Below are 25420 nucleotides of genomic sequence, written 5' to 3' on the forward strand. Positions count from 1 at the left end.
CTTTAATAATTTTACTGTGACAACCTGAGCGTTCAGTATAATTCCTCAGACCTTAGAGCTATGTTCAAAGATAGAAGTGCTAGATTTGGAAAATAAAATCTTAGGTTGGAACAAGCTCTGTCACTTAACAACTGGGTGATACACAGTCTTTGTGAGTCTCAGTTACCTCAAAGGTAAAATCAATACAAAACAAAAGCTACCTCACAGAGTAGAGAGAAAAGTCAGAGACAATGTAACTTGGATGCTTTTAAACTGTAAAGTTCCATCAAGAATAAGCTATTACTGGGGCACTTGGTTGGCTCAGTCAATGGAGTGTACAGCTCTTGATCTCGAGGTTGTGAGTTCAAGCTCCACGCTGGGTATAGAGATTACTTGAAAATAAAATCTTTTTTAAAAAGAAAACCTATTATTATCAATATCGTTCTTAATATTGATGGCATTTGGCTCACCATTAGCATGTTTATAAGTGAGAAGCTGAAGAGGTATTTTGTCCCCTCTGGTCTTCCCATGTCCTCAGTTTATTTAAATACATGTGTTCTTTTTTAGTACAAAACAAGACAGAAGTCACCATTAGTACTCTTCCCATTCTCAGAACTTATTTAACACCTTTCAGGGCACCTTGCATTACAATGAAAAGCCATAAAAATAATTATTATGTGCAAGAAAGGGATACTTTGGTCACTATCGTGTGCAATTCTATGGACAGGACAAGTTTCTCAATCAGCATGGAAAGGAGAACTTTCTTGGCATGCAGGAGAATTCAACCAGAGTCTTTTGCTTTCAAAGAATTGTACAACTTGCCCAAGACTGCTCCTCAAGTAGGGAAAGGCAAACAATAAAGAGGGAAAGAAGGCCAAAGAAGTGTTAGTGAGTACTGAGTACTACCATCTTAGGAAGCCAGAGTTGTGTTTTTGATACATTTGAAAAAATAAACGATAGCTCTACTCACCTAGCCTTCTCTACTCAGCTCCACCAAGAGTAAAGAAGGGATCTGAACTGGAGGGGAGGATGAAAACATGGGTATGGGTGTGTGGGGGGAGGGGTGGGGGGGGTGGGGATAGTTTCCTTACTCCCATATCATAATTTTTGAAAAGAATCAGACTGTCCTAAGAAGAGAAAAAAACTTTAGAGACTAAGAGAGTGTAGAGGTGGAAGTCTAGAGTCAGGATAGCTTCCCCAGGATTAGGAAGGGCAAAGGATGCCAATTCCAGGAAGAATGCAAATCAAGTCCACTGTCTTTTCACCATCCCTAGAAAGTGCACACCTGGAGAGAGAGGCTAGATTCGATACCCAAAGCTGCCAGTCTCAGAAAAGTTCCCAGATGTGCTATACCTTCCAAGAAATCATGTAGACTACCACCATGAAATGTTTTGTGCCAAGCAGTACTTAAAAAGTTTCAGCCTCCTTTCTCATAATCTCCATCAGTGCCACTGTCAACCTCACTACCAAACAAACACACAATCTAAATAAAACCAGTATGGGGATCCCTGGGTGGCTCAGTGGTTTAGCGCCTGCCTTCAGCTCAGGATGTGATCCTAGAGTCCCGGGATCGAGTCCTGCATCAGGCTTCCTGCATGGGGCCTGCTTCTCCCTCTGCCTGTGTCTCTCATGAATAAATAAATAAAATGTTAAAAAATAATAATAATAAAACCAGTATATTTTTTACGTAAGCCCAGTTTCAATTCAGGTCATCTGGTTCCTTCTATCTAGATTACACGCAATCACAAACCATTCCTAAAGGGAAATTCTTGAGCTTCCAGTGGATAATATCAGCAGTGATGGAATAGACCAGACAATCTTCCTCATATATTCTGGGACCTTTGTAGCACCTCTGGATTTACTGTTCTACCATACAGTGAGATGGCAACCTCAGAGTCAGATTTAGCAAAAATAATAATTAAGATGATAACACAATGTGACATTTCTTATACTTAAATGGAGTGAAGTAAATAATAATCACAGGTTTACAATAATTGTTTAGCTTAAAATCTGTGTTTAGGCAATAAATATTTACGTGCTTTTCTTGTAGGTATTGCACTTTTATTCTCTATAAATATTCAGTGAATTTCTTTTAAAACTATCAAACTCCCATTTAACTTGTGTCAAAGGAAAGGAGGAGATTTTTTTGCACAGAACTGAAAGTATAATGGTACAAGGTCAAACCCAATGGGGACAGGAGGCATCAAGGAGAGAGAATTCCAGGGAGAAAGAATTTCCATGTGGAAAAAGAATTGCCAGAGAGTTCCTGCTGTAACTCTATAAGATTCCGTGTTCTCTTTTCCTAACAGAAGCCAATGCATTATATGAAGACATTAGCAGGACTTTTTTACAGGCAGCTTTAAAAAAACAAAACTACTAAGACAAGTATAAGACAGAACAGCCTTGTGCACTGGAAATCACTAAAGCAGAGGTTGAGAACTAGAAAGCTGGGGTTAACTCAGGCACAATGAGGTTTTTTATGTCCACAAAATGTTTATGGCAAATTTCAGATAGGATGCCAACAAGTAAAAATCAGAAAGCTCACGTAAAATCTGTGATTTCCAGCTTTCTTTAAAAATTAGAAGACTGGACAACACTGGGCCCCTGCATGTTCACCTTGCAACAATCAGCTGGACCAGGAAATTTGCTAAACCCTTTAGACACCCTCAGCTTACCACAGTCCAGCACCTTCAGTCCCTGTGGCACCGTCTGGCCCGTTTCATTTATTTTGAGTACTTAATAGCCCCTGAAGGCATCTGAACTAGTGAGCTCAGCTCCAAAGGAGAAGTGAAAAATGGTCATTATATACATGGCAACCAGGAATAAGGGGTGGCACACCATTTGAAGACCAGCAAAGACAGATGTTCATAGTCCTTTGCCCATTTTGTACACTAGATATCACAAATGGAGCAGACCCTATGTCAGTCTATTTTGCCTTTTCCTTGTGCTGAATTATCATATAAGACTTATTTCTTCTCATTTATTAATTCCAAAAGACTATTTAATGTATATAGTGACTAGAAGAGGAAGTCTCAATTAGAGACTTACCTCTCCCGGTTGTAATAGGTTAAACAGGTTGCTTTTGAATGAACAATGCCTCAGTTTACTCACTCATAAAATGAAAGGGTTCAGCTAGCATAATCATTCTGATCATTTCAGTTGGCCTCTCCCCATCTATACCACCTCTACTTATCTAGAATCCACTCAGCCCTCCAGAGATATTTGAGTCCAACCGCCTCTACAAAACCTGTCCAGACTTCTTTTTCTTATATTTTTGAGCTAATCACCACTAATCCCCCAAACTAGCATTTTCTAGTTCTCTAACTGCTCTGCTTAGAGTCCTTTGGTTCATTTGCCATAATCCTACAGAACATTCCTTTAAATAAGAGACTACACAGTTTAATTTTAAAATCCACAGCATTTTACACTTAATTGGCATTCAATAATTGTTATTTACTCTGAATGATACAAAAAATATCTCTAAACTGTAAAACTTCCCAAAGAGCAACTTTCATCAGATCCCTCCACACGAATTACCCGCATGAGCATCACAACTTGCTCCTCTGATTCAGGTGGGCCTGAGGTGTACTATGTAATGAAGACACGCACTACTAGAGGACTGTACTACTTTGCACCTGATCATTGCTTCCTTCCTCGGCTGAAAAGCTCAAAAGAGGAAAGCTATAAACAAACAATAACTCACTATAATAAGATATCGCCCAGTGAAAGATTATGTTACCCACTGAAATAGGACCTGAGAAATTTTCCCACCACAATTAAGAAAATCAACTACTAAAAAAAAAAAAAAAAAAAAAAAAAAAAAAAAAAAAAAAAAAAAAAAAAAAAAAAAAAAAAAAAAAAAAAAAAAAAAAAAAAAAAAATCAACTACTACTAAGGTGCTGATCATACATAAAGTCATATTTTTCCCAAAAAGGGCAGTGACAAACCATCCTTGATCCTATCCCATTCCTTGGGTGTCATCACAAGGCCTGAGTAACAGACCAACGTGACATGTGGGCAGGGATTTACCCACTTTCACCAGAAAAGTAATGAGATATAGCTTCTGCTTGTTCTGGTCAGATGCCTCCTTCCCCCCCCCCCCCCCCCCCCCCACACACACACCAAAATAATTAGTCTTAGCTATGCGGTCAGTCCTTCTCTATTAAAGTAGAGCAAACATGAGGAAAGAATAATTCAAGGAAGACATTTTTTGTGACTACTGTTGGGCCGGCGGGATCGAGGGGGACCGGGGGAGGGGGGCACCAACAATATGGCGGCGGACCCTCCATCTTGTCACCCCCGCCTCAGGACTTTCCCGCCACCAGCAGACCCCCGAGGACATGTCATCATGGGACAACGGGAGCTAGCAGGAGACGGAACCGCACCTTACCCAGGCCCCATATAAGGGCATGGGCAGTTATCGCCCCATACCGATTCCGCCAGTAATACGCCCCAAAACCTATCACCCCACATAGACACAACCCCTTACCCTCCCTTATAAAGCCCGCATTTAGGGCGGGGGGGATTAGGGTGGGGATGGGCCTCAGCGCTTTAGCGCCGCCTTCGGCCCAGGGCCTGATCCTGGAGCCCCAGAATCGAGTCCTGCATCCGGCCCCATGCATGGGGCCTGCCTCTCTGTGTCTCTCATGAATAAATAAAAAAATTAAAAAATCTTTAAAAATAAATATAAAGCCCGATTCCCCTGTCTCACCCCCTTGCGGCCCCCGTACCTCACCGGACAGCGCGTCCATTAAAAGCCTGCCTCCCGCAGGGCAGCCAGGTGGCTGGGGGGGTTGGCGCCGCCTTCAGCCCAGGGCGTGACCTGGAGTCCGGGGATCCAGGCCCACGTCGGGCTCCCTGCATGGAGCCTGCTTCTCCCTCTGCCTGTGTGTGTCTCTGCCTCTGTGTCTCTCATAAATAAATAAAACGTTAAAAAAAAAAAAAAAAAAAGCCTGCCTCCACCGACTTTTGCCTGGCCTATTTCTTTTCTTTTTTTTTCTTTTTTTTCTTTTTTTTTGGCCTGTCTATTTCATTTCACTACCAACCCGATCAAACCTGACAATTAACCTTAATTTCTTTAGTCAATGCATTTAAGGTAATTTACACTCTAGTCAACGGAATTGACACGTGTTAATCACGTCTTAACAGCTAGCAAATTCCAGTGGATGCAAATTGTCAACTTAAAAAAAAATGGTCTCCTGTGATGTAACCAGCAGCTAATACAGATGTTTCCACTTACCCCATACTCGGTGGACGGAGAATTAGTTCTATAATTCCTATTACACACATTCGATGCTCACGGGGCAGAATCAAGAGGCGGTGTATCTGTAGGATGGGGAAGGGATTGATTCGGGGGGGGGGGGGGGGTGAGGGGGGGATGAATCGTTAAAAAAAAAAACAACTCCCACTTGGATCTTTGGGGAAAATCTCAGCCCTACCCAATTTAAAAGGATGGGCACTACTGCTTAAAAGCCTTTCCATTTTTCTAGGGAATCCCTATAAAACGCAGCAAGGGTTTCAATCTGGGGGAAACAATTTTTTTTTTTTTTTTTTTTTTTTTTTTTACATACTGCCTTGTAAGGGTTTCGATCCTTCCAATGCTTTCTTTCTCCCTGGTGTTCTGCATCACCTGGTTAATTCGTCCTCCCCGACAGGAAGCCTGTCTGGCCACGCAAGCACCGCCTGAAGGGGGCTCCCGACGAGGCTCGGGGCTTAGCCACGCCTGCCCGGCCCGCACGCCCTCGCCCCCTCCGCGGAGCCTCGGAGCTGGGCCTTCCCACATCCTTGTAAAGCGAAGCGAGCAGAGCTCAAGCAGAAACCGAAGAACGACAGGTGTCGACGTTTCTCTGAATTTAGGTCAATCCCAGTTCTACTCTCAAATGGTCCTCGGAAGGGATCATACTCCACACATCCCATAAAAAGACCCAACTCTGGCCCTGGGGCGAGCCCCGGAGCGACGGGATTTGTCCCTCTGGGGTCAGAGCCGGGCACACAGTGGGAAAGACCTAGAAGTTCCCTTTTTCCATCGCGCCGTGCCCGGCACAGCAAAGGCACGTACGCCTTGGGTGCTGTACCTCGGGGGCTCCCCGTGTTCCAGCGCAGCCCCCAAAGCCTAGGGGCGGCTCGCTAATTTCAAGGTTCGGGTGAGACGCCCAAGAAGGGCGTGCTCCCCAATGTCACCGGCCCTCCAACACTAAACGGAGTTTGGAGAAGATGCTCTACCAGGGACTCCGCCTACCTCGCCCTGCCTCACACGCACACACCAAGCTCCACAAGCGTCCGCGACCGTCGGGGGACGAAGGGCTTACTTGGTCACACTCTGGGGGTGGGGGTGGGGGTGGGGTGGAGGGTGGGGGTGTCCTCCTCTCCAGGCGCCAGCGGGGCAGGAAGACTCCCCTACTCCCCCGGGTCTCCACTACTCTCCCCCCAGCGGGCGGGGCTCCGAGTCCAGGTTACCAGGCCAGGCCACCTGGACACCCAATTAGCCGGGGAGCCCCCGGGCCAGCCTGGCCAATCGCGGCCCGCGAGCCCAGACGACCACGCGTGACGTCAGATGTGATTAAGTTGGCGCGTCACCTCGACGTCAGCCTCTCTCACCTCGGACGTCCCGTCCCGGGAGCGAAACTCCGGCGACTTTGGGCCCCGCCCCCGGGAGGGTGGAGGGCGGCCAATGAAGGCGGTCCCGAGGGGGAGCGCGGCCAATGGGACGGGCCCGGGGGCGGGGCCAGCGCCCGGGGGCGGGGCCGGCGGCGGCGGTGGCAGCCCGAGGTCTGGCTGCGCGCAGTATATGATAGTACGTCAGCAGCGGGATGGCCGTAGCTGTGGCGGCGGCTGCAGAAGCCCAGGCAGCCGCGGCCGCAGTGGAGGCTGAAGCCCGAGCGGCGTCGGCGCCGGCACCCCGGGGAGTTTAAGATGGCGGCGGGGGGGGCGGCGGGCCTGCGGGAGGAGCAGCGCTACGGGCTGTCGTGCGGGCGGCTGGGACAGGACAACATCACGGTGCTGCATGTGAAGCTCACCGAGACGGCGATCCGCGCGCTGGAGACCTACCAGGGCCGCAAGGTGAGCGGGCCGGCCGGGGCGCCCGCGCCTCCCGGGGCTCGGGGCCGCCGAGCCGTGGCTCCCGGCGCTCCCGGCGCTCCCGGCGCTCCCGGCGCTCCCGGCGGCGGCGGCGAGGCCGGCGGGGCAGGGCCGGGCAGGGCCGGGCAGGGTCGCTGACGCCGCCGTCCCGGGCCGGCCGGGCGCCGGGGCGTCGGGAGGCGGGCGGGCGGGCGGGCGGCCCCTGGCGGCAGGGCCGAGGCAGCCGCAGCCCTGGCCCGGCCGCGCCGCCGCTGCGGGACTTTCCGACGGCGCCCGCGGGTTTCCTGGCGCTGCGCGTCCCGGGGCGGGAGGGGAGCCCTCGAGAGCCGGCGGAGATGACTCCGCGCTCTGGGACGGAGGGGGGAGCGGGGCGGGCGCTGCGCCGGCCGCGAGCTGCCCGGGGGCCCCGCAGCCCCGCGCGCGGAGGCGGGACGCACCTTGCGCTCCAAGGACTTGGGGCCGCAGGTACAGCGCCGGGCGGGGGGCACGCCTTGTACCCGCAGAAACTCGGGGACCCCGGAGAGGGACCAGCACCGTGCCCCGGAGAACCACACACACACACCCCGCGCTCCCCCCGGGAGCGACACAAAGGTCCGCGGAGGCTCCTCGGACCCAGACACCGGCTGTGTCTCGGGCTCGCGCCCGCCCGGCGCGACGGATGAGGACGCGGGGCGGGGGGGAGGGGATGGGTCCGCGGCGTGCGGGGCAGAGCCCCGGGTCTCGGCCCCCCGTGCACCCCGCGCTCGGGAGAGCCCCCCGCGTACGCCTAACACGGCTCCAGGACGGCTGGGGCTCCTAGAGACGCACGCGGGCCGCCGCCGCCGGAGGACAAGCCGTAGAAACGCGTCTTCTCGTTGGGGGAGGGAAAAAAAATCATGGCATTTAACAAGCGGCGGAGGAGGGTAGGGAGAGACCCGAGAAGACACGCCACGACCCAGTGTGCCTGGGGAAGCCGCTTACGGACAGGAAGCGTATGGATGTATAAAGCGGAGGGATAGAGACCCGCCGAGAGATCGGTAACGCTTACAACTGAGAGGAGGGAGGAAAAAAGCAAAAAACAAAGCAAGACAAAACAAAAAAACAAAAGCCACCCCACGGGGCACACTGACAGTCCAGTCCATACCGAGACAACATGCTTCAGTTAACTGAAACAGGCACAGAGGGACACCCGGACGCAGACTCACATAGTTATTCAGATAAAAAGTGGAGAACGGAATTAACATCTGTTGAGCTCCCACTAGTGCCAGGTACTTTAAATGCATAGAAGGAAGACGGCTTTGGAAGCAGAGCTGCCAGAGAGGTGTGAAACCTGGTGGTTTTCAGTGGGAGCTTGTGAAGCTGGGTGAAGGGAGACTCCTCTTGCGAGAGGCCCCCTGCGCGCAGAGGGAGGCACATGGACTCCTGAGGGTGTAAGGTGTACATACAAGAGGCGCGCAGAGGTGGACTTGCTCAGGAGGGCACTCATAGAATTGAGTGGGCACGTATGTTATCCACCAGAAAAGTGCAAGGTGGAAAACACTCAGACTTGGGGGGAGAGGGAGGCGTTCGTGCACAGGGGCGGGGGGAAGTACCTTCAGACGCACTGAGAAATCCAGGCAAGAAGCCTCATTTGGGGCTGGGGAGTGCGTGTGCACCCGCTAATAGGAACGCAAGGAAACAGAAATACAAAACTGCGTGTAGGGGATCCCTGGGTGGCGCAGCGGTTTGGCGCCTGCCTTTGGCCCAGGGCACGATCCTGGAGACCCGGGATTGAATCCCACGTCGGGGTCCCGGATATGGAGCCTGCTTCTCCCTCTGCCTGTGTCTCTGCCTCTCTCTCTCTCTCTCCCCGTGTGTGACTATCATAAATAAATTAAAAAAAAAAAAAAAAAAACTGCGTATGTCAGTAACTGCTCCCAGACAGGTACACCTGCCGGGGAGAGATCAGGACCAGCATGGAGTGGGAGGCCCATATGGGGAGGCCAGATAGGCAAGCAGAAGGACAGATGCAGACAATGGAGAGAAACTCAGCCCTGCGAGATGGAGAGATAAGCTTGCCAGTTCCAAAGGGAGGGCGTGGGAAGGAATGACACTGGGAAGAAGGTAGGTCAGGGTTGTGAAGAGAAAAACACACAGGCTGAAGAGGAAGAAGCCAGCAGGAGAAGGCCAACTTTCAGTCAGAGACCGACAGACACATGGAGCGTAGGGAGATTCATCTCTGGGGACAGTAGGTCACCAACCACCTTGAGAGGACGAAAGGCAAACTGTACAATTGATTACAGCAAAATTGACAGACGCTCTACACTTGGCAGGGAAGAGGTCGGTGAGGAGACCCATAATGGGAAGGGATGGTGCCGGTGGAAAGTGAGGTGCCAGGAGCATCCAGTGCTCAATAATCCAGGCTGAGGCCCACAAAGGAGATAATTGTTTTTCTACCTTCGTATCTGCCTTCTACATTTTAGTGCGATATGCTTGGGATTAAGGTTAAAATACTTTGACTCCAAAAGTCCTCACGTTTATATGCCAGTACCTTCCAAGAAACAGGAGATCAAAAATTCTCTCTCAACCCACCATTTAGTTCTTGATTCTTTTTCTTTTTACTTTTTATAGTCAAAGGTACTGAAGTCAGTGGGTTTTGGGGTTTGTTTTGTTGGGGTTTTTTTTGTTTTTGTTTTTGTTTTTGTTTTTGTTTTGGTCCTAACTACCTCTTTGCCGATTAATGTCATTACTATATTTTTCCATCTCTCTGCATGCAAATTAACGAGTCTGGTCACTGCGTATTGAAGCAGAGAAGAGAAAGGGAGAAGACTTTTCCAAGTCCTTCCACCTTTCTGAGGGCGGAGCCAGGTAGACAGAGTTAGTCCTGGCATTCCTTTTCTCCTGAAAAGCTGGTGTCAGAAGCAGTGACAATAAAAAGAAGAGAAAGAAGAAATAAACCGACTGGGCCTTTGCAATTGGACACTGCTTTGTTTCTGACTTAACCAGCTTCTGACCACAGGCCTCACTGTCATTTCAGCTACAAAATACTTTTTTTAAGGGTCTTGGAAAAGCGGGAATTGGGGTGAGAATATTAATCCCAGGTGGTTGAGAAGTGGGAAGAGGCTGTAGGAAAAGAAATGAGGGACCTTTCAGGGGACTGCAATGTTCATACTTACTCTAGTGTGTTCAGCTAAGTCTCCTACAGATGTGTTCTCCGTGACCTTTCAGGCCAGACTAGGGCTCTCCCATCATGGAATTGCTAGCAGTAAGCATCTGGCTAAGCTTTTATCTTCCAATAGGAAGATAACTTACTTGGTTTTTTTTATACCTTACGCTCTTATCAGAAGTAGGACCCAGGACTTGAAATTGTAGCAGCTGTTTAGAAATACATTGGCACATATTGGCCAAATGGGAAGAAGTTTCTGGTGGTCAAGCCTATTCCCTCTTGAGGAAAAATGGCTTTATTTTTTTTTTATTTTTTTATTTTTTGGGCTTTAATATTCATAGAAAACTGTCCCCACCATTCCTGTGCTCAGATAGGAAGGTTGATGCTTGACAGGTGGCCTTCAACTGACTTTGGCCTGTACAAAGTTATGACTATTATTCCTCATATTTGGATGACTTTCTAAGAGCCAGAAATTTCAAGTTTCCTAAATTATGCATCAGAAAGTTATTTTTACTCAGATTACTTTGCCCACTAGATTTACTCTTCTAAATTAATCCGCTTGACCTAAGATTTCAGGGAGGTAAATTCGGGGATTTTAGTAAACTACGATTTAAGCAGAATGCAAAAGTTCTTTAGATATAATTAATTAACTAGTATAATTAATTTAACTAGTATACGAGGTTATTATGGTACAACAGAATCTTCAATTGGAAACAATTCCTCACTGTTTCAAAAGACAATCAAATCTAATTGACCATCATTATTCAAGTTTTCTATTTTTAGAGAAATGAAAAATGCTATCTTGAGAATCTTTCAACACAGGGATTAGGGGTAGGGGAGAGAGGAGAAATTGTGAGTCCAAGAATGGGAGTTAGAATTGGAGTAAGTATCTCCTAAAAGTTGTTTTCCACTCAATATGAATGCGGAAACAGTTTCAAATTGATCGTATATTAAAAAGTGTCAAATGGAAAGTAAATTTAGGCATAATAATACAGATACCTGGGATATATTGCAAAGCTACTTTTTTTTTTTTTTTGAACTGTAGACAGGTTATTTTAAATGAGAGGAAAGTTGCTAAATAAAGTTACAAATTACAACTTTATATTCATCCTAAATTGATGTTTGTGATTGCGTGGTCTGTATAAGCGCTGCATACTTTAAGTGAATATATATTACTGTAATTACATATTTCTTCCAAATGTATCCTAAAACTGTATTTAAAATTAAAGCTCTTGATTCTACAATATATTTTAGCTAATTCAGTAATGTGTAGCTGGCTTATTCTGACGTTTATAGTAAGAAAAAATATCAAACTGTTATCAAATTCTGTCGTTGCTGAGCCTGTCAAATTATTTTTTTTTTAATATTTAGTCTGTTTCGAAGATGGTGGCTCAAATAATATCATCATGTTTACCTATTACATAAAAACCCTTGCATAGGTGTGTTTGGCAGGGACTTTACATTCCCCATGCCTAAAATCAGAAAGCGGATGTGTTTAAGAAGGTGTCTGTTATATTCTCTTGGCAACTCTAATTATTGGCTTTAAATGAATTTTCCTTCTTTGATAAGTGTCTTCTAGGAAAATTATAGTGTTTTGAAATTTTGTACAAATACACTTACATTTAATTTTGCATGAAAAACTCTCAGTATTGCCCGATACTGTTATTTCCAATCAAAGCATAAACCTCCAAAGTTACTGCCCTTCACAATAGCTCCGTTTGTATGTTACTTGATCTTTCAAAATCACTGATTCCACAAATCATGAGGCAGGTGATTTCCTCTTAACTGGTCTTTCTACCAGGTGAACTTTTTAGCATTTGATTTTATATTTATGGTTTAAGGCATAGAAAAGATTCCTACCTTAAACTTTTTTCTCATCTCCCATTTTTCTGCCTGTCCTCAAACAATTTTGAGTGTGTATGTGTTCAATAATCTGCATTATAAATATAGAAGACCCTGTTCTTAAGGCATTACTTGAGGATCCAGACCTGCCAGCACAGAATTGTCACTGCCATAGGACATGTTTATTAACCAAAACAAAGAGGCTTGCATCATCACATTGTTTTTCTTGCACTTTTTAATTGTTGCCAGGTTTAAGTTTAAAACATTAATCTTACTGACTTCTACCTTAGACCCATCTTCAGGCTGAACTTGATTTTACATGCTTTTTATTGAGTAAAGTCAAATTTGTACCTCGTGTTGCAGTTAAGTGTTTGGAATTTTTATTCAAATGATCAGGTGCTCAGTGCAAAGAAGAGTGCTCCTCCCAGAGAAAAGCAGTAGCCAGATTGCCTAAAAAGATAGACAGGGAACTTTGGCACCCGAATTGGAAGGAGAAAGAAAGAACATATGTGAAGGATTGGAACATGTTCAAGAAAAGAGTTTAAAAGGAAAGGGGCGTATAATTCTTGGAATGATTTACAGGAAAGCTTATGGAAGACAATCACCAGATCCAGCCTTTCCATTTGCTCCATTTGCACTTGTAAAAAAAAAAAAAAAAAAAAAAAATTCATGAAGGCAGTGCTTACTAGGTAAGTTGTGATAAAGCCAACAGAGGAAAATTAGAATTTCAGCTGAACCAATCCTGGGTCATTTTTAACAATTTGCAGTGACCACAGAGAGGCTCAGGAGCCTGGCACCAGAGTCCAGGTCAGGTATTTGCCCACTGGGCCAAATGTATTTGGAGTATTTGAAAAGATGTCCCTGAAATGTGATGATCTGGGCATTTGTACATTTAAGATCAGCTAAGTTTTAGAATAAAGAAAACGATGTGTATATTACCCCACATTTGACTGTCTTGCATATCTCAGTTCCATACTACATTTTCCATGACTTAATGCAAAAATGTAGAAAAGCAGGTCTGGAGTAGAATATGGTAATTAATAGCCATATTTCCAGAGCCAAATTGAAACTGAAAAAAAAAAAAAAAAAGACATAACTCAGCTCAAATTTACCAAGGAAAATTGCTTTCTTTTCTTTTGCTCTCACCCTCTCTTTCTTCCTACCTATTTATAATTTCTGTCATGGCATTATAGCCTTTGAGAGCCCTGTTAAATATTTAGGAAAAACGAGTTTAAGAGCCTTCACTAATACTTTGCCAACAAAAGCCAAATCTAGCATTTCCGTGGCTGGCAGTTTAATATAGGCTATAAGAAGAGAGAATCTTATAATTAATTAGGCTGCCTGCTCCTTAAAATTCATGAGTCAAATTAGCACCCGGAATTGAACTCTATAGTCAGAGCATTTGGCTGCTGGTTTTATAGTAACTAGTTAGACAAATGGTATAAATGTCCTTTCTTATTGGGGATCCTATATATTATTGGTCTAAAAAGCATCCTCAGGTCTTAAAGGATATTTGCAAGATTTTAGCAGGCAAGGACTAGGTGGGGGACTACAATTCCAGCAGAGGGAAGGACAGCGTTAGAAAAGTTACAGCAGGAAAAAAAAGACAAGTTACAGCAGGGTCTGAGGAATTCCAAGGAATACCATATTCTACTTAACCTGAAGTTAATATAGGAGAAAAATATAGTTGAATTTAAGAGAGGAAAGGGAAATTACAGAAGGTTAAATTTTATTCTGTCAACACTGGGAAGACAATAGAAAAATAAAGAGATTTGAGCTGTATTTTAGGATTATCCTGGCCTCAGTGTTGCATGATAAATAGAACATGAATCTGGAAGGAAGTAGACAAGTTAGGATGAAGTATGTACTCCAGGCCAGAGTAAACTAGGATGCTTATGGAAGACATTAGAGATGAATACAGTCTCTAGACTTTAACAGGTTTTAAAGGAGTAAGATTGAATTGAGATTTCTAGCCCTCAGGACTACAGGTATTCTTGGTAGAAAAAGGGGAAATCAGAAGTAGTTGGGAGAGTGGGGTGGGCACAGAGAAGATGAGTACCATTTTAGTAAATGTTTAATCTTTTGTTTGGTGACCAAGAGACTTAGATTTGATTAGGCGTTTTATATTTAAGAAGTATATTCGGGAGTCTGACACTAGACTAGAACAGTGCTAAATTGTTCACATATCCTATAAACTTTGACATTTGAATGAAAATTTGGGGGATTGGTGATATTTGGGAGGAAGCTGAAATTATTAAGTGGGAGAAATTTTTGGTTTTGAGCAGAGATTTTTTTGTTTATATTTTCATAGATTTTATTTAATAACCTCTATAAATTGCACTTAAGACCATCATCAAGCACAGATAATGTGAAAATATAATTTGATTATAACATGAAGATCAGACCTGTGTTTTCTGTCCCTAGTGACTAGAAACATTAAGTAACACTGTATAAAGTACCTGAATTTACATTTCCAACATCATTTTGAAATTATTTTGGAGGCCTTAAAGGAGGCAATGTGTTCACTTCCACTTTACCTCCATTTCTGTTTTGGTGTTTTGATTCTCTTTTTTGTTGTTAGTTTCACTGGGAAAAATTAAACAAAAAAATGTGACCTCATAAAGCTTTGGTTATACATATACATTTTAATGGACTAGGTATGGTTGCATGGTCCTTGGAGATAATCTTGTCTAGAAGAATTTCCACTTATTCAAAGGTGAAGCCAGGCTTAAATTTACTGATAAGATTCACTGAGATGTTTAAGGATCTAGATATGCTTACCTAGAAACTTAAGTGTTGGCATGTTTAAAAATAACTTAGTATCATTGCTTTTGATTTCCATTATCAGAAATCATGATGCCTCAGAACCAGAAAACATATACATGTAGTAGAAACTCAATTGAGTATCTTAAGATTTTTTTTTTAAGATTAAGAGGTAAGAGTCAGAATTATAACTGCCAAATATTCATTTATTCATTTAGCAAACACTTAGTAATTTTCTGGCACGTGCCAGGCATAGAACTATGCACTAGAGATAAAAAGCTGAGTAAGTCCTGGATGGTCCCTGCCATCAAGAAAGTACTTGTGCTTTAATACAAACAGGCAGATCTGTGAACAAATAATTGCAGTAAAGTCTTCGTTCAAGGGTACACCTAAAGAGAGAAGGATTATGTTTTAAGGATGTGTTTGAAAAGCAGTGTCTACTTCTTTACCTCCCATCCTCTGCTCAATTCACTCTAGGTTGTCTCTGTCACACCTCTTGAGATTGCACCTGACTAGGTCCCTTCATTGGTCCTCTCTCTGTTCCTCCCTTACCTGACCTCAGCAGCATTCCAATCTGTTAACCACTCCTTCCTGTTACGGAAACAGTTGGCTGATTTTCTTCCTACGTCTCTGCCCATTCTTTTTCAGTCTCCTCTGCTGACCATCCTCTTTTTTTGACTGGTCTTTGAATGTTGGAGATCCCAGCTCCCTTCTCTAGCTAATCATTCTCTCCAGGTGAACTCATTTAGTTTTATGGATTTAAATGTCATCTATATGTTAATGACTTCCAAATAATTGATCTCCAGCTCTGACCTTCCTCTAGCTCCTGGCACTTTTTTTTCCAACACTTCATCATCTCATCAAAGTTTAACAGGCATCTCAGTCTTAACAAATCCAAACACAGTTCTTGATTTCACTCCTTAAACCTACATCTTCAGAAGTGTTCCCCATCTCAGTAATTGGCAGCACCTGTGTCACCAGTTGCGTAGTAATTGGCTAGTAATTCTTGATTTGTCTCCTAATTTCTTGACTTACTGATCTATCAACAAGTCCTGTGAATCTCCAAATATCCAAAATCTAACCCCATCCTTCACAAATATTTCAGTCCCAGCCACCATTCTTTCTCAAGGACTTCCATGGACTTGCAACTAGCCTCCAAACTTCCATTCTTAACCGCATAGTGCGTGCTCTACACAGCAGCCAGTGATCTTTTTAAAACATTAGGTATGATCATGCAGGTTCCTGGTTTTGAGCCTTCTTATGGCTCTGTTTGTTAAAAAAAAAAAAAAAAAAAAAAAGATTGTATTTATTTATTTATTTATTCATGAGAGACACGGGGTGGGGAGGGGGGCGGGGGTAGAGAGAGACACAGGCAGAGGGAGAAGCAGGCTCCATGCAGGGAGCCTGATGTGGGACCGGACGGATCACGCCCTGAGCCTGGGGCAGGTGCTCAACCGCTGAGCCACCCAGGCGTCCCTGTAAAAATGTTTTAGATGGTTTATTTTATAAATTTCTTTACTTTAAAGATAAATCTTCCATTCCAAGTTCCTTTTACTGTTTCTCCTTGTGTTCTAGAGATCATGATCCCAAGAAAGAACTCTTCATTTGCATTTATAGTCAGATTTGACATGTGAGCTTTTTATATAGTCACAAAGCCTACATTAAGCTTTGTCAGAAAAGAAAAAAAAAGATGGGATATTAGGCTTCAAGTATTGTTGTTTTAACAAGCCTGGGTCGCAGCAACTAAAATAAATAAATATATATATATATATATATATATATATATATATATATATATATATTTTTTTTTTTGCCTCATCAGATAGCTACAGTTTTTCAGAAGCTATCATTTAAAACAAGGATTATATTAAATAAATCAGATTTTAACCTTTTCTCACTACTGTTTTGGGAATCCTTTTATATTTCATTCTTTTCTGTGTACTCTATGACTCAAGAGACTAGGAGTCTTTTCTATGCTACAATGACTAGAAAGACATTATTCTTTATTGCACATTCACTTTAATCTGGTTCTTCCAAATTTGTAGAGAAGTTTCTCATATGTGAGGTTGGATTGACTAATGAAGCAAAGTACTAGATTTTGTGAAGCCTAGTGACTCTTTTTTGGCATTTAATAAAATATTGAGGCAAAGAAGGAGATACTGTTTAAGGTAGCTTTGATTATCATTTATCAGTAACTTTTGCATGCATGCTATCATTCTAAACATTACTTTAGAATGTAGCTAGCTTTTGACTAGGGCTAAATATATTTGATTTCTCTAGGAGCAAGTGTCTGATTTCCTGCACTATTTTCTGCTTTTGCTCCAGTTTATTTTCTGCCTCTTCTCTCCCTACCTAGATAGGTTTTAATTACACTGGTTAAAATATAATTATTAAGTGGTCTTTGGTTTCTCTATCAGGTTAAGTTTTTAAAAACAATAAAATGACTTTCTAAATTACAAAAAAAAAACACAACCACAAGTTCTTAAAATCTTTAAAGAAAGACGATTTTTATACAAATTGTATCCCAAGGAAACTCATAAATACTTTTTATTATTTGTGTAAGTGACAACAAATTCAAGTACCTGATAGTATCCTTAAACTGTAGTGCAAAACAAAAAAAGCTGTCAGTGCTTATCAGTTCTTATGAATTCTTAATTTTCTAACTTTCAGATGTTTCACATTTTCTATAACCATTGTTAAAAGAGTGGCAGGAGAGGCTAGCTTTGTAAAGTGGTGGTTAAGACCACGTTTCTTAAAAAAAAAAATAAAACAAAAAACAAAAACACCACATTTCTTAAATTGAGACTGGGTTTGAATCCCAGGCTACTTACTAGCTGTATAACCTTTGGTAATTCCTGGGGCTTAGCAGAGAATTGAAATCACAAAGGTGATCTCAGAATTCCTGGAGGTGATAGTAAGAATGATTATAGTGCCTGACATGTTTTAAGCATTCAGTAAATAGTAACTAAGTAGTGAGAAGCAATTCCACTTAAAGCAGTCTCTTGACCCATTACCATTTCTAGAAAGTTTTCTGGGTTTTGGCAAAGTTCCAAAATTATATTTGACTTTGGAAATTTTTTTTGCGCTATCTTGATCATGACTTAAAATGCAACTTAGGCATTCAGATAAATACTAACTACTTAATAAATGCCTATTGATTGATTAAATAATTGAAGTTAACTTTGAGTTGAGTCAGAGTTCCATGATGGGCTCAGAAGAAAAGCTAAAGATGTATCAAGTATGTATCTAATCTGAGGGAATGAAGTTAGATCTCTATAATGTGTTTCTTAAGAGACTCTTTTCTAGGCCCAGAATGCTATTTGTTATGTTTGTATATTCATAAAACCAGTGGTGGTTGGTAAAGTAAAAGTAAATCATATATTTAATTTGTCTACATAGATAAGTAATATGTAAATATTCAAGAGATAGTTATAACAACTTTCATAGAATAAGTAACTTTCTTTTATTCAACCCCAGAAAACCTTAACTCTGCTCCTTCCACTATCATGTCAGAAATTATTATTACTCAGCAAAATTGAGATTACTTAGTAACATTACTTAGTAAATTACTTTTATAGTCCTGATACATTGTGAGGAATAGTTTCTGGAAATAAATGGACATAGATTTATTTGGTCATTGAGCAATTTTTGTTGCAGTAGAATTGGCTTGTAATGGCAAATGTGAAAAGTGTAATGACACTTTTGAGCATTTTAGTATTGCCCACACTTCTATGCTTAAGAATGTCATATATTTCCTAAGAGATCAGAGAGTTAATTCAAGGAACTCTAATAACAGTGAAACAACTAAGAGTTGAACAGAACCTTTTGACTACAAAACACCACCTTTATCAGGTTGTTGAAGCATTTGTCAAAAGGAGTTTCCCTAGTCAGTTTCATTCAGTCTGTGCTGTGTTTCTTGCTGGATGAAGATGCTAGATCACTATCTTACTTAGAGCTCAACTACTATTCAGTTAAACTCTAGAGTTACTTGATCTTCAAAGGAGCTATTTGGTGCAATATTTAATTAAAGCTAAAAATCAAAATTTGAAGCCTTTGTTGAAACTCATTTGTAATAGAAATGTACTTAGTAAGTCAAACATTTATTTTAAAATAGACGTCCTTATCACCTATAATTACATTATCTTTTAGAATTGAATTAAATATATATATATTATCAGTTGAGGTCATGTTTAGACTAAAGAACATTTAGACAAAGAGCTAACATGCATGAAACATTTGCTCATATTGGTATTGACTTTCAGAATTCCTGGTAGCTATCCCATTAACACAGTGGTCAGATGCATAATAAGTGATATAGAGTTCTAGCTGTCTCTTGTGCATTTTTAAAGCATTCTAGAACTAGTAACATCTTCTTGTCTAAAATTGGGATTAAAATCAATGAAGCATTGGACTTTCATGTATTTTTCTCTTCTGGGTTGTCAGATAAAGGAGTTTTTTAGTAACAGTGATCTTAGTATGTATGTCCTATTTGGCTAAGCATGCATAACTATTTCATAGAGAGGGTTTTATTACTTTTTAAATGAAGAATGGTAACATATTTATACATATTCCTTATACATGGTCCTTAAAGCAAAAAAAAAAAAAAAAAAGTTATTGTTTAGTTTTTATTTAATCAGAAACTGAAGCCTGGAAATTGTAATCATTTTTTGAAATTCATTTTCCTTGGAAACAAAATGCTCCCCCACTCCCCCAAAAAAGAAAAAGAAACAAAATGCCAGAATTGAATGAGCATTGAAGGACTTTTAAATGTTCAGCACTGTGAGGTAACCTGTTACAGAGGCAAGAAAGGAAAGTGTTCTGTGTTTAGGACTTCGGGGGCTGGCTTTCAAGTCCCCCTTTCAAGTCCAGCTTTCCTAATCACTAGTTTGGTGTTCCTCCACAATACCCTTTACCTGTTAGAGACTCGTTTATCTCCCTCTGAAATGGGCGATAATGATGCCTTCCTACCATCCAGGACTGGTTTTAGGAAGCTCACTAGAGACAATGGATATAAAAATGCCCTGTACATTACAAAACTATGTAAACAAAAATGATCATTTCTGTTGAGGAATCAAACAACAGAGATAGAACTGTAAGCATATTGGAAGGTTAGATTCTAAATTCAAGTCCTGAAACAAAAAAATCTGGTTAAAGTCAAAGCTACTCTTATAAGTCCCTAAACTAAAGTGAAGTGTGGTTGTATTATTTTGTCTACAACCATGAATAGTAATGTGTAAAGTATATGTATATAGTAATATGCTGCTATAAAGTAGTACAAAAAGAATATGGCCAGAATGATTTTACAATCACTTTTTTCTTTAGATGAGCATAATGTAGATAAATACTTTAAGTTAAATATGTGTTAGACTCCTCTGTGTCATAACAACTAGGAGTAAGACAACCTATGAAAATAATACACCTCCAATGTAATGGAATCCTAGACAGGCATCTGGTAAAACAGCAGCTGACAAGAGTTAATTCAAAGTGGGCATAGGTGAGAGCAAAATGGTGGTATCCATGTTTGGTTTGGCTGTGAAAGGTTTAACATTTTAAAATTTGAATCCTTTCTCAGGTGGGCATTTATTCTCCAGGTACTTGCCAGTCCTTGTTGCTTTTATATCAGTCTCTTTAACATTTACCTGCCTTAAACACATTGAGCCTTTGATTCCTGATTTTTCCAAAGGAAGGCCTACCTGAAGAAACTGATCTTAAACTTGAATGTTAAGTAAGTTATTAGTATGAATTGACAAAATAGTGTTTGAGAAGGCATACCAGCTTGAAGGAAAGAAAGGAAGTAGAAATAGAGGAAAGAGTGCCTGGCTGGCTCTGTCAGTGGAGCATGTGACTTTTGATTTGGGGGTTGTGAGTTTGAGCCCCACACTGGATGTAGAGATTACTTAAAAGTAAAATCTTAAAAAAAAAAAAAAAAAAAAAAAAAAGGAAAATGTTTACATAACAAAAAGGGTTAACAACAGCTGAGGCACAGTTGGGAAAAAGTAGAAGATGAATTTGGTTAGTCCTGTCACGTGGACGGCTTTGGTTGGCTTTGATGGAACCCACTGCAGCCTGTGTGACATGCTGGGATGGTATCCGAGAGAGGCTCTGTTAGCTCTTTGAACAATGGGCAGTATTTGGAAGGAATTGAAGGGAGGAAGGAAGGCCTTTATCTAGGTGTTCAGTGATAGGGGCCTGAAACAGTCCAGAGGTTTTCAAAATAGAGACTAAGAGCCTAATTTGAGGGAATCTGGAGCTGACTTGCCAAAAATGATGATTCAGAGCCATGAAGCCACCTCTGCTTCATTTTTCTTTGATGCCTGATATTCAAGCTTTCAGCACATTTTATCATTCTTTCTTGAGAAAGTCAGCCTATTCCCCCATCTCCTGTTTGCTCTGGATAAAATCATACTAATTTAGGCCTTATCACTAGAGTATTTCTAAATAAAGCATCCGCTGGAGCTAATGTCTAATCCTTTTCCCTAGCCCCAATCCATCTCTTTCCCTCTTTCTTACACATGACAGAAAGAGCTGCTTTCCCTGAAACACTTCTTTCAGCAGCTCACTTTGTTATTCCAAAAATTAGAAGGCCCTCCAATTGTTGATCACGTCAAAGGCAAGACTTAAAGGCCATCCCTAAGGGGGTAATGGAGGAGATTAGGGCAGGGTTATTTCACAGGGTGATAAACCTTTTGAAATCCTGAGATCTAAAATTTAAATTACTGTCCTATTTATTCTGTAGTGTATAGAAACTAAAACTGAAGACAAATTTTGAGGTCAAGGAAAGATTAGGCAGGGATCGCCAGGTCCAATTCTCATCCTTTGTGTTGTGTTTCAAGTGTGAAAGAAATCTGTACACAGACACAGACCTGCCCTTTGCTCACACAGCGTCTATTTCTGTCTCCTTGCTTTTTGGCTCAGGGCATTCCCTTTCCCTGGAGTTTGTCTTTTCAAAATTGCTTCTAAGGACCATCTTTTCCATAAGCCCTTTGGCTTTTCTAGTATTTCCTCTAACCCATAGTCTTCCTTTTGAGAATTCTTTCTGCACCTCCCAGTAGCACTTAGCCTAGTATTTAATCATTCTCACATGTTCCCCGACTAAAATGTGAACTCTGGCATGAAGGAGTAGGCCTCCATACTCTTGAATCTTCCAGAGCAGATGGTGTAGAGCACAAGGTAAAAGAAAAGCGGCTTCGCAGAATAGGAGGATTGAGTCCTGGGTTCTGGTCCCAGCTTAGTTATTAATGGGACACATGGCCTGTGGGGGGTAGGCCTTGGCTGTATTATCTATGATTCGGAATTCTGCTAATTCTAGCATTGTGTAATGAATGGCCTAATAGAATATGGTTGGGGGAAAGGAAAAACAGGCTGTTAATTAAATTTAAAGTTGTGACCCTGGGGAGCCAAGAAGATTGAAGTACACTTGCCAGAAAAGTATGAGAGAGGTGCCATTTTGGTTGAGGGAGGGGTGGGAAAGGGAAGTATAGTGTTTGCCAGTTTTGCTGTTGTTGAGTTTCGAATGCAAAATGTCCCTAGACAGTAATAGTAATAAGTACTAGGCTGTGGAGAAAGGGAGTTGAGAAATAGAGTAGAGATTCAAAGTCATCATCAAACAGGTGAAGTGAGCCTCCAAGAGGGAGTGGATCTAGAAAGAGCAAAGTGAAGGACACTAGCTTTTGAAATGAAAGGCATGGTACAAGAGCTAAGAGGACTGCGTAGAAGGAAATTGTGATAATGACAGAGAAGTGAGCAATTTGAAAATTGAGAAAAGTTAGCATTTGACCAAGAAGAATTGATGAAATTGATGAAGAATTTCAAATTCCAGTGGTGAACTTAAGACAGCTTCTGAGTTGCAGAAAGTCAGAGAGGAAATTATAACCAGCCTCAAAGGAGTTTGGAAAAAGCATTCTCATAGAGAAACATAATGGTGACTTTCTATACAGGAAATCATGACTGGGATTATGGCAGATACTTACAGCATTTCTTCTAAATACATAACTCTATGACAAAATATTAAAGTTATGAAGAGGGCAAAGCTCGTTATAAAATAAAATGTTCAAAAATTATATTCTCCTGGTGAAAATCTTGTAAGAAAACTGGTAACCTGTTTGACCCTCAGCTAGAAACTAACCTGTGGTAAAATGTGAGAATCTGGAAAACCACAGTTCATTATCAAGTACTTTAATTTTCTATTTATAGTATCCTTTTAGAGTTTTGTAAAGTTCCCCCAATTATCTCTTCCCTCCCCCTACCCTTTTAAAAACCTATTAAGAAACTAAGCAAGAATGTGTTTTAATGTGGCATTTAATTAATATGCTAATCATTTTTTTTGCCAAATTGCATCATTTTCAAAAACCTGAGTACACTTCCAAAATATACCTGTGGTTGCGTATTCAGAGAAATGTCAACAAGATGATCTTGCTCTAATTAAGGCATCTTAATATGAAAATATATAAACCTAGGTAATTACGTAATGAAAAGATATTTTCATAGACTATAGCACTGACCAGATGCACAGATTTAAAGTTTAAAAATTTAGTTCTGTGACACATTAACAAGGTTGACCTGTTTGTTTCTTATATTTCTTTTAATAGAATTTAATTCCTTTTCGACCTTCGATTCAGTTCCAAGGGCTCCAAGGGGTGAGTACTCTTGTTGATTCAGCAAGAAAATCTAATATTCTTCTTACATACTATTATATTTAATCTCTTAAAATTTATTTTAACTCGTGCCTCAATATAAGGTCACTCGTACTTTGTGAACTTCATGACTAAATATAAATTTAGTAAATGTAAATTTGAGTTACCTTTTCCTGATTTATTTAAAAATAATTTAGATAATACTTATTGAGAGTAGTTTTCCCCCAAAATCATGAATAATGGCATTTTTTTTACCTTTTTTGAAGTAAAATATGTTACAGTATTATGAGAAATTTTTTTAACCACAGTTAAGCAACCATAAAGAATTATTTTCAGCAAGTTATAATTATGTGATTATTGTTACTATTGAACTTTTGCTGTCTGCAGACTTAATTTTTTTTATTGTACATACTAAGAAATGAAATGTATAAATAGGAGTTTTTCCAGGACACAGAATAAATATTATGTATCTTATTGCTGCATTTAAAAGCATAATAAATAATAACTCAAAATATACCTATGAATTTTGTTTATAATAAACTTTATAGGAATAGTGTCAGTATTATTTTAAAATTATTAACTATTAGAGTTTAGTATTAATAAAAAGTCTCCATCATTCCTTCCCTGAATATGCATTTCTGAATTTGTGTCTATATATTGACTGTAGTATGGAACTTTGGAATATCTGTAAATGGATTTTAGCACTCTAGAAAAAAAGACAAGCGGAAGGAGAGAGATCATATTCCTGCTAATTATGAATCTACCTTTGTAAATCTTTATTATGTCACAAAATGAAAATATTCAATGTAAATCAGTACAGTCTTTCTAAACTTTATAACTTGAAAATATTTGAAGCGTCAAGAGTTTTAATTATATCATTCAATACCATCTTAAGAGTACTAGTAAATAATATTGCTAACTTGAAGGAGGTGTTTGTGTGGATGTCAGAAGACTATCTGTGTGATAGCTTTACAATTAAGTCTGTTTTTTTTTCTCCCCTAGTAACTGAGCGTTTATGAATGGGATCCTAATTACAGCAAGCATTCTTCTGCGTTTTGTTTTATGGCTTGTTAGGTAGTCCTTAGCACCTGCTGGCACTATTTTTGAGGTATTAGTTTTGGTGGTTTATTTAAGGCTTCTTAAATTTTCTCACAAAATTTAATGGCATCGGTAATCTCTGAAACAATGATCCAGAGGCAAGCTTGAGTCCATGAACCCTGGAGGGCTCCAAGGATTTTCAGTAAAGGGTTATCTGAAATGAGAGGTCAAGACCTAGGAGAATAGTGAAGGTTTGAGCTGCTTTTCCCTCACTAGCAGCTGTTACCTTGTTTGGGATCTGCCTCTTCCCTTAAATCTCCGTTTTCCCAGTTAGGACACAGAGGCTAGGGAAATGCAAGAGAACATTTTACTAGGAGGCATCAGTTAGATGGAATATTGAGAAACCAACATGTACAGGCTTCAAACTCTTGATTCAGACACACGCAGCTTTTAGCAGTCTTAGAATATAGTTTTCTCCGGCACACTATTTGCCCCCTAGAGGCCCCAGGCACCATTGTAAAGCTGGCAGTTTATATTTGAGACCTTGCGTGTCCTTTTCTGGATTCTCTTACCTACCTCCCCCAGGCTTTCCTGTCTTATGTGTCCTGGCTTCCTCAGTTTATCTTTGCAAGCTCCATTCCCCCTTCTATTCCATTCCTTGCCTGGGTGTAGTTCACTGATAAAGATAACTTAGAGGTGAGTGACTGATAGGATTAAATCTTAATGGGTGTTCGAATTTTAACAGATAAGCTATTTTAACCCAAATGAATGGTTATTAGATTTTAGTAGAGTGGGGGAGGGGCAGGAGGCTGTAGACCCAGAGCGATGGAATACTTGGCCCTACCTTGCTTACTTTGCTTTCTGTCTCCTCTACCCCTCTACACCCACCCCCACCCGCAGCCCCCTTTTTATTATTCTAACTCGGAACAAAATATATGGACTCAGCATTGTTTCTGAGCCTGCA

General features: G+C 41.2%; 1 protein-coding gene across 1 annotated transcript in view; it reads left to right on the forward strand.

The window, feature by feature from the left end:
- The first annotated feature begins 6756 nt into the window (after positions 1-6756).
- The window catches only part of ELL2 (elongation factor for RNA polymerase II 2), a 72938-nt gene continuing 54274 nt past the window's right edge, over positions 6757-25420 (forward strand). Inside the window, exons 1-2 of the mRNA XM_038532293.1 lie at positions 6757-7038; positions 23374-23421. Of these exons, the coding sequence (XP_038388221.1) occupies positions 6892-7038; positions 23374-23421 (195 nt within the window). The 5' untranslated portion in view covers positions 6757-6891. The remainder of the gene's footprint in view (positions 7039-23373; positions 23422-25420) is intronic.

The sequence above is a fragment of the Canis lupus genome, chromosome 3 (genome assembly GCF_011100685.1).
Source record: "Canis lupus familiaris isolate Mischka breed German Shepherd chromosome 3, alternate assembly UU_Cfam_GSD_1.0, whole genome shotgun sequence".
NCBI classification, from domain to species: Eukaryota; Metazoa; Chordata; class Mammalia; order Carnivora; family Canidae; genus Canis; species Canis lupus.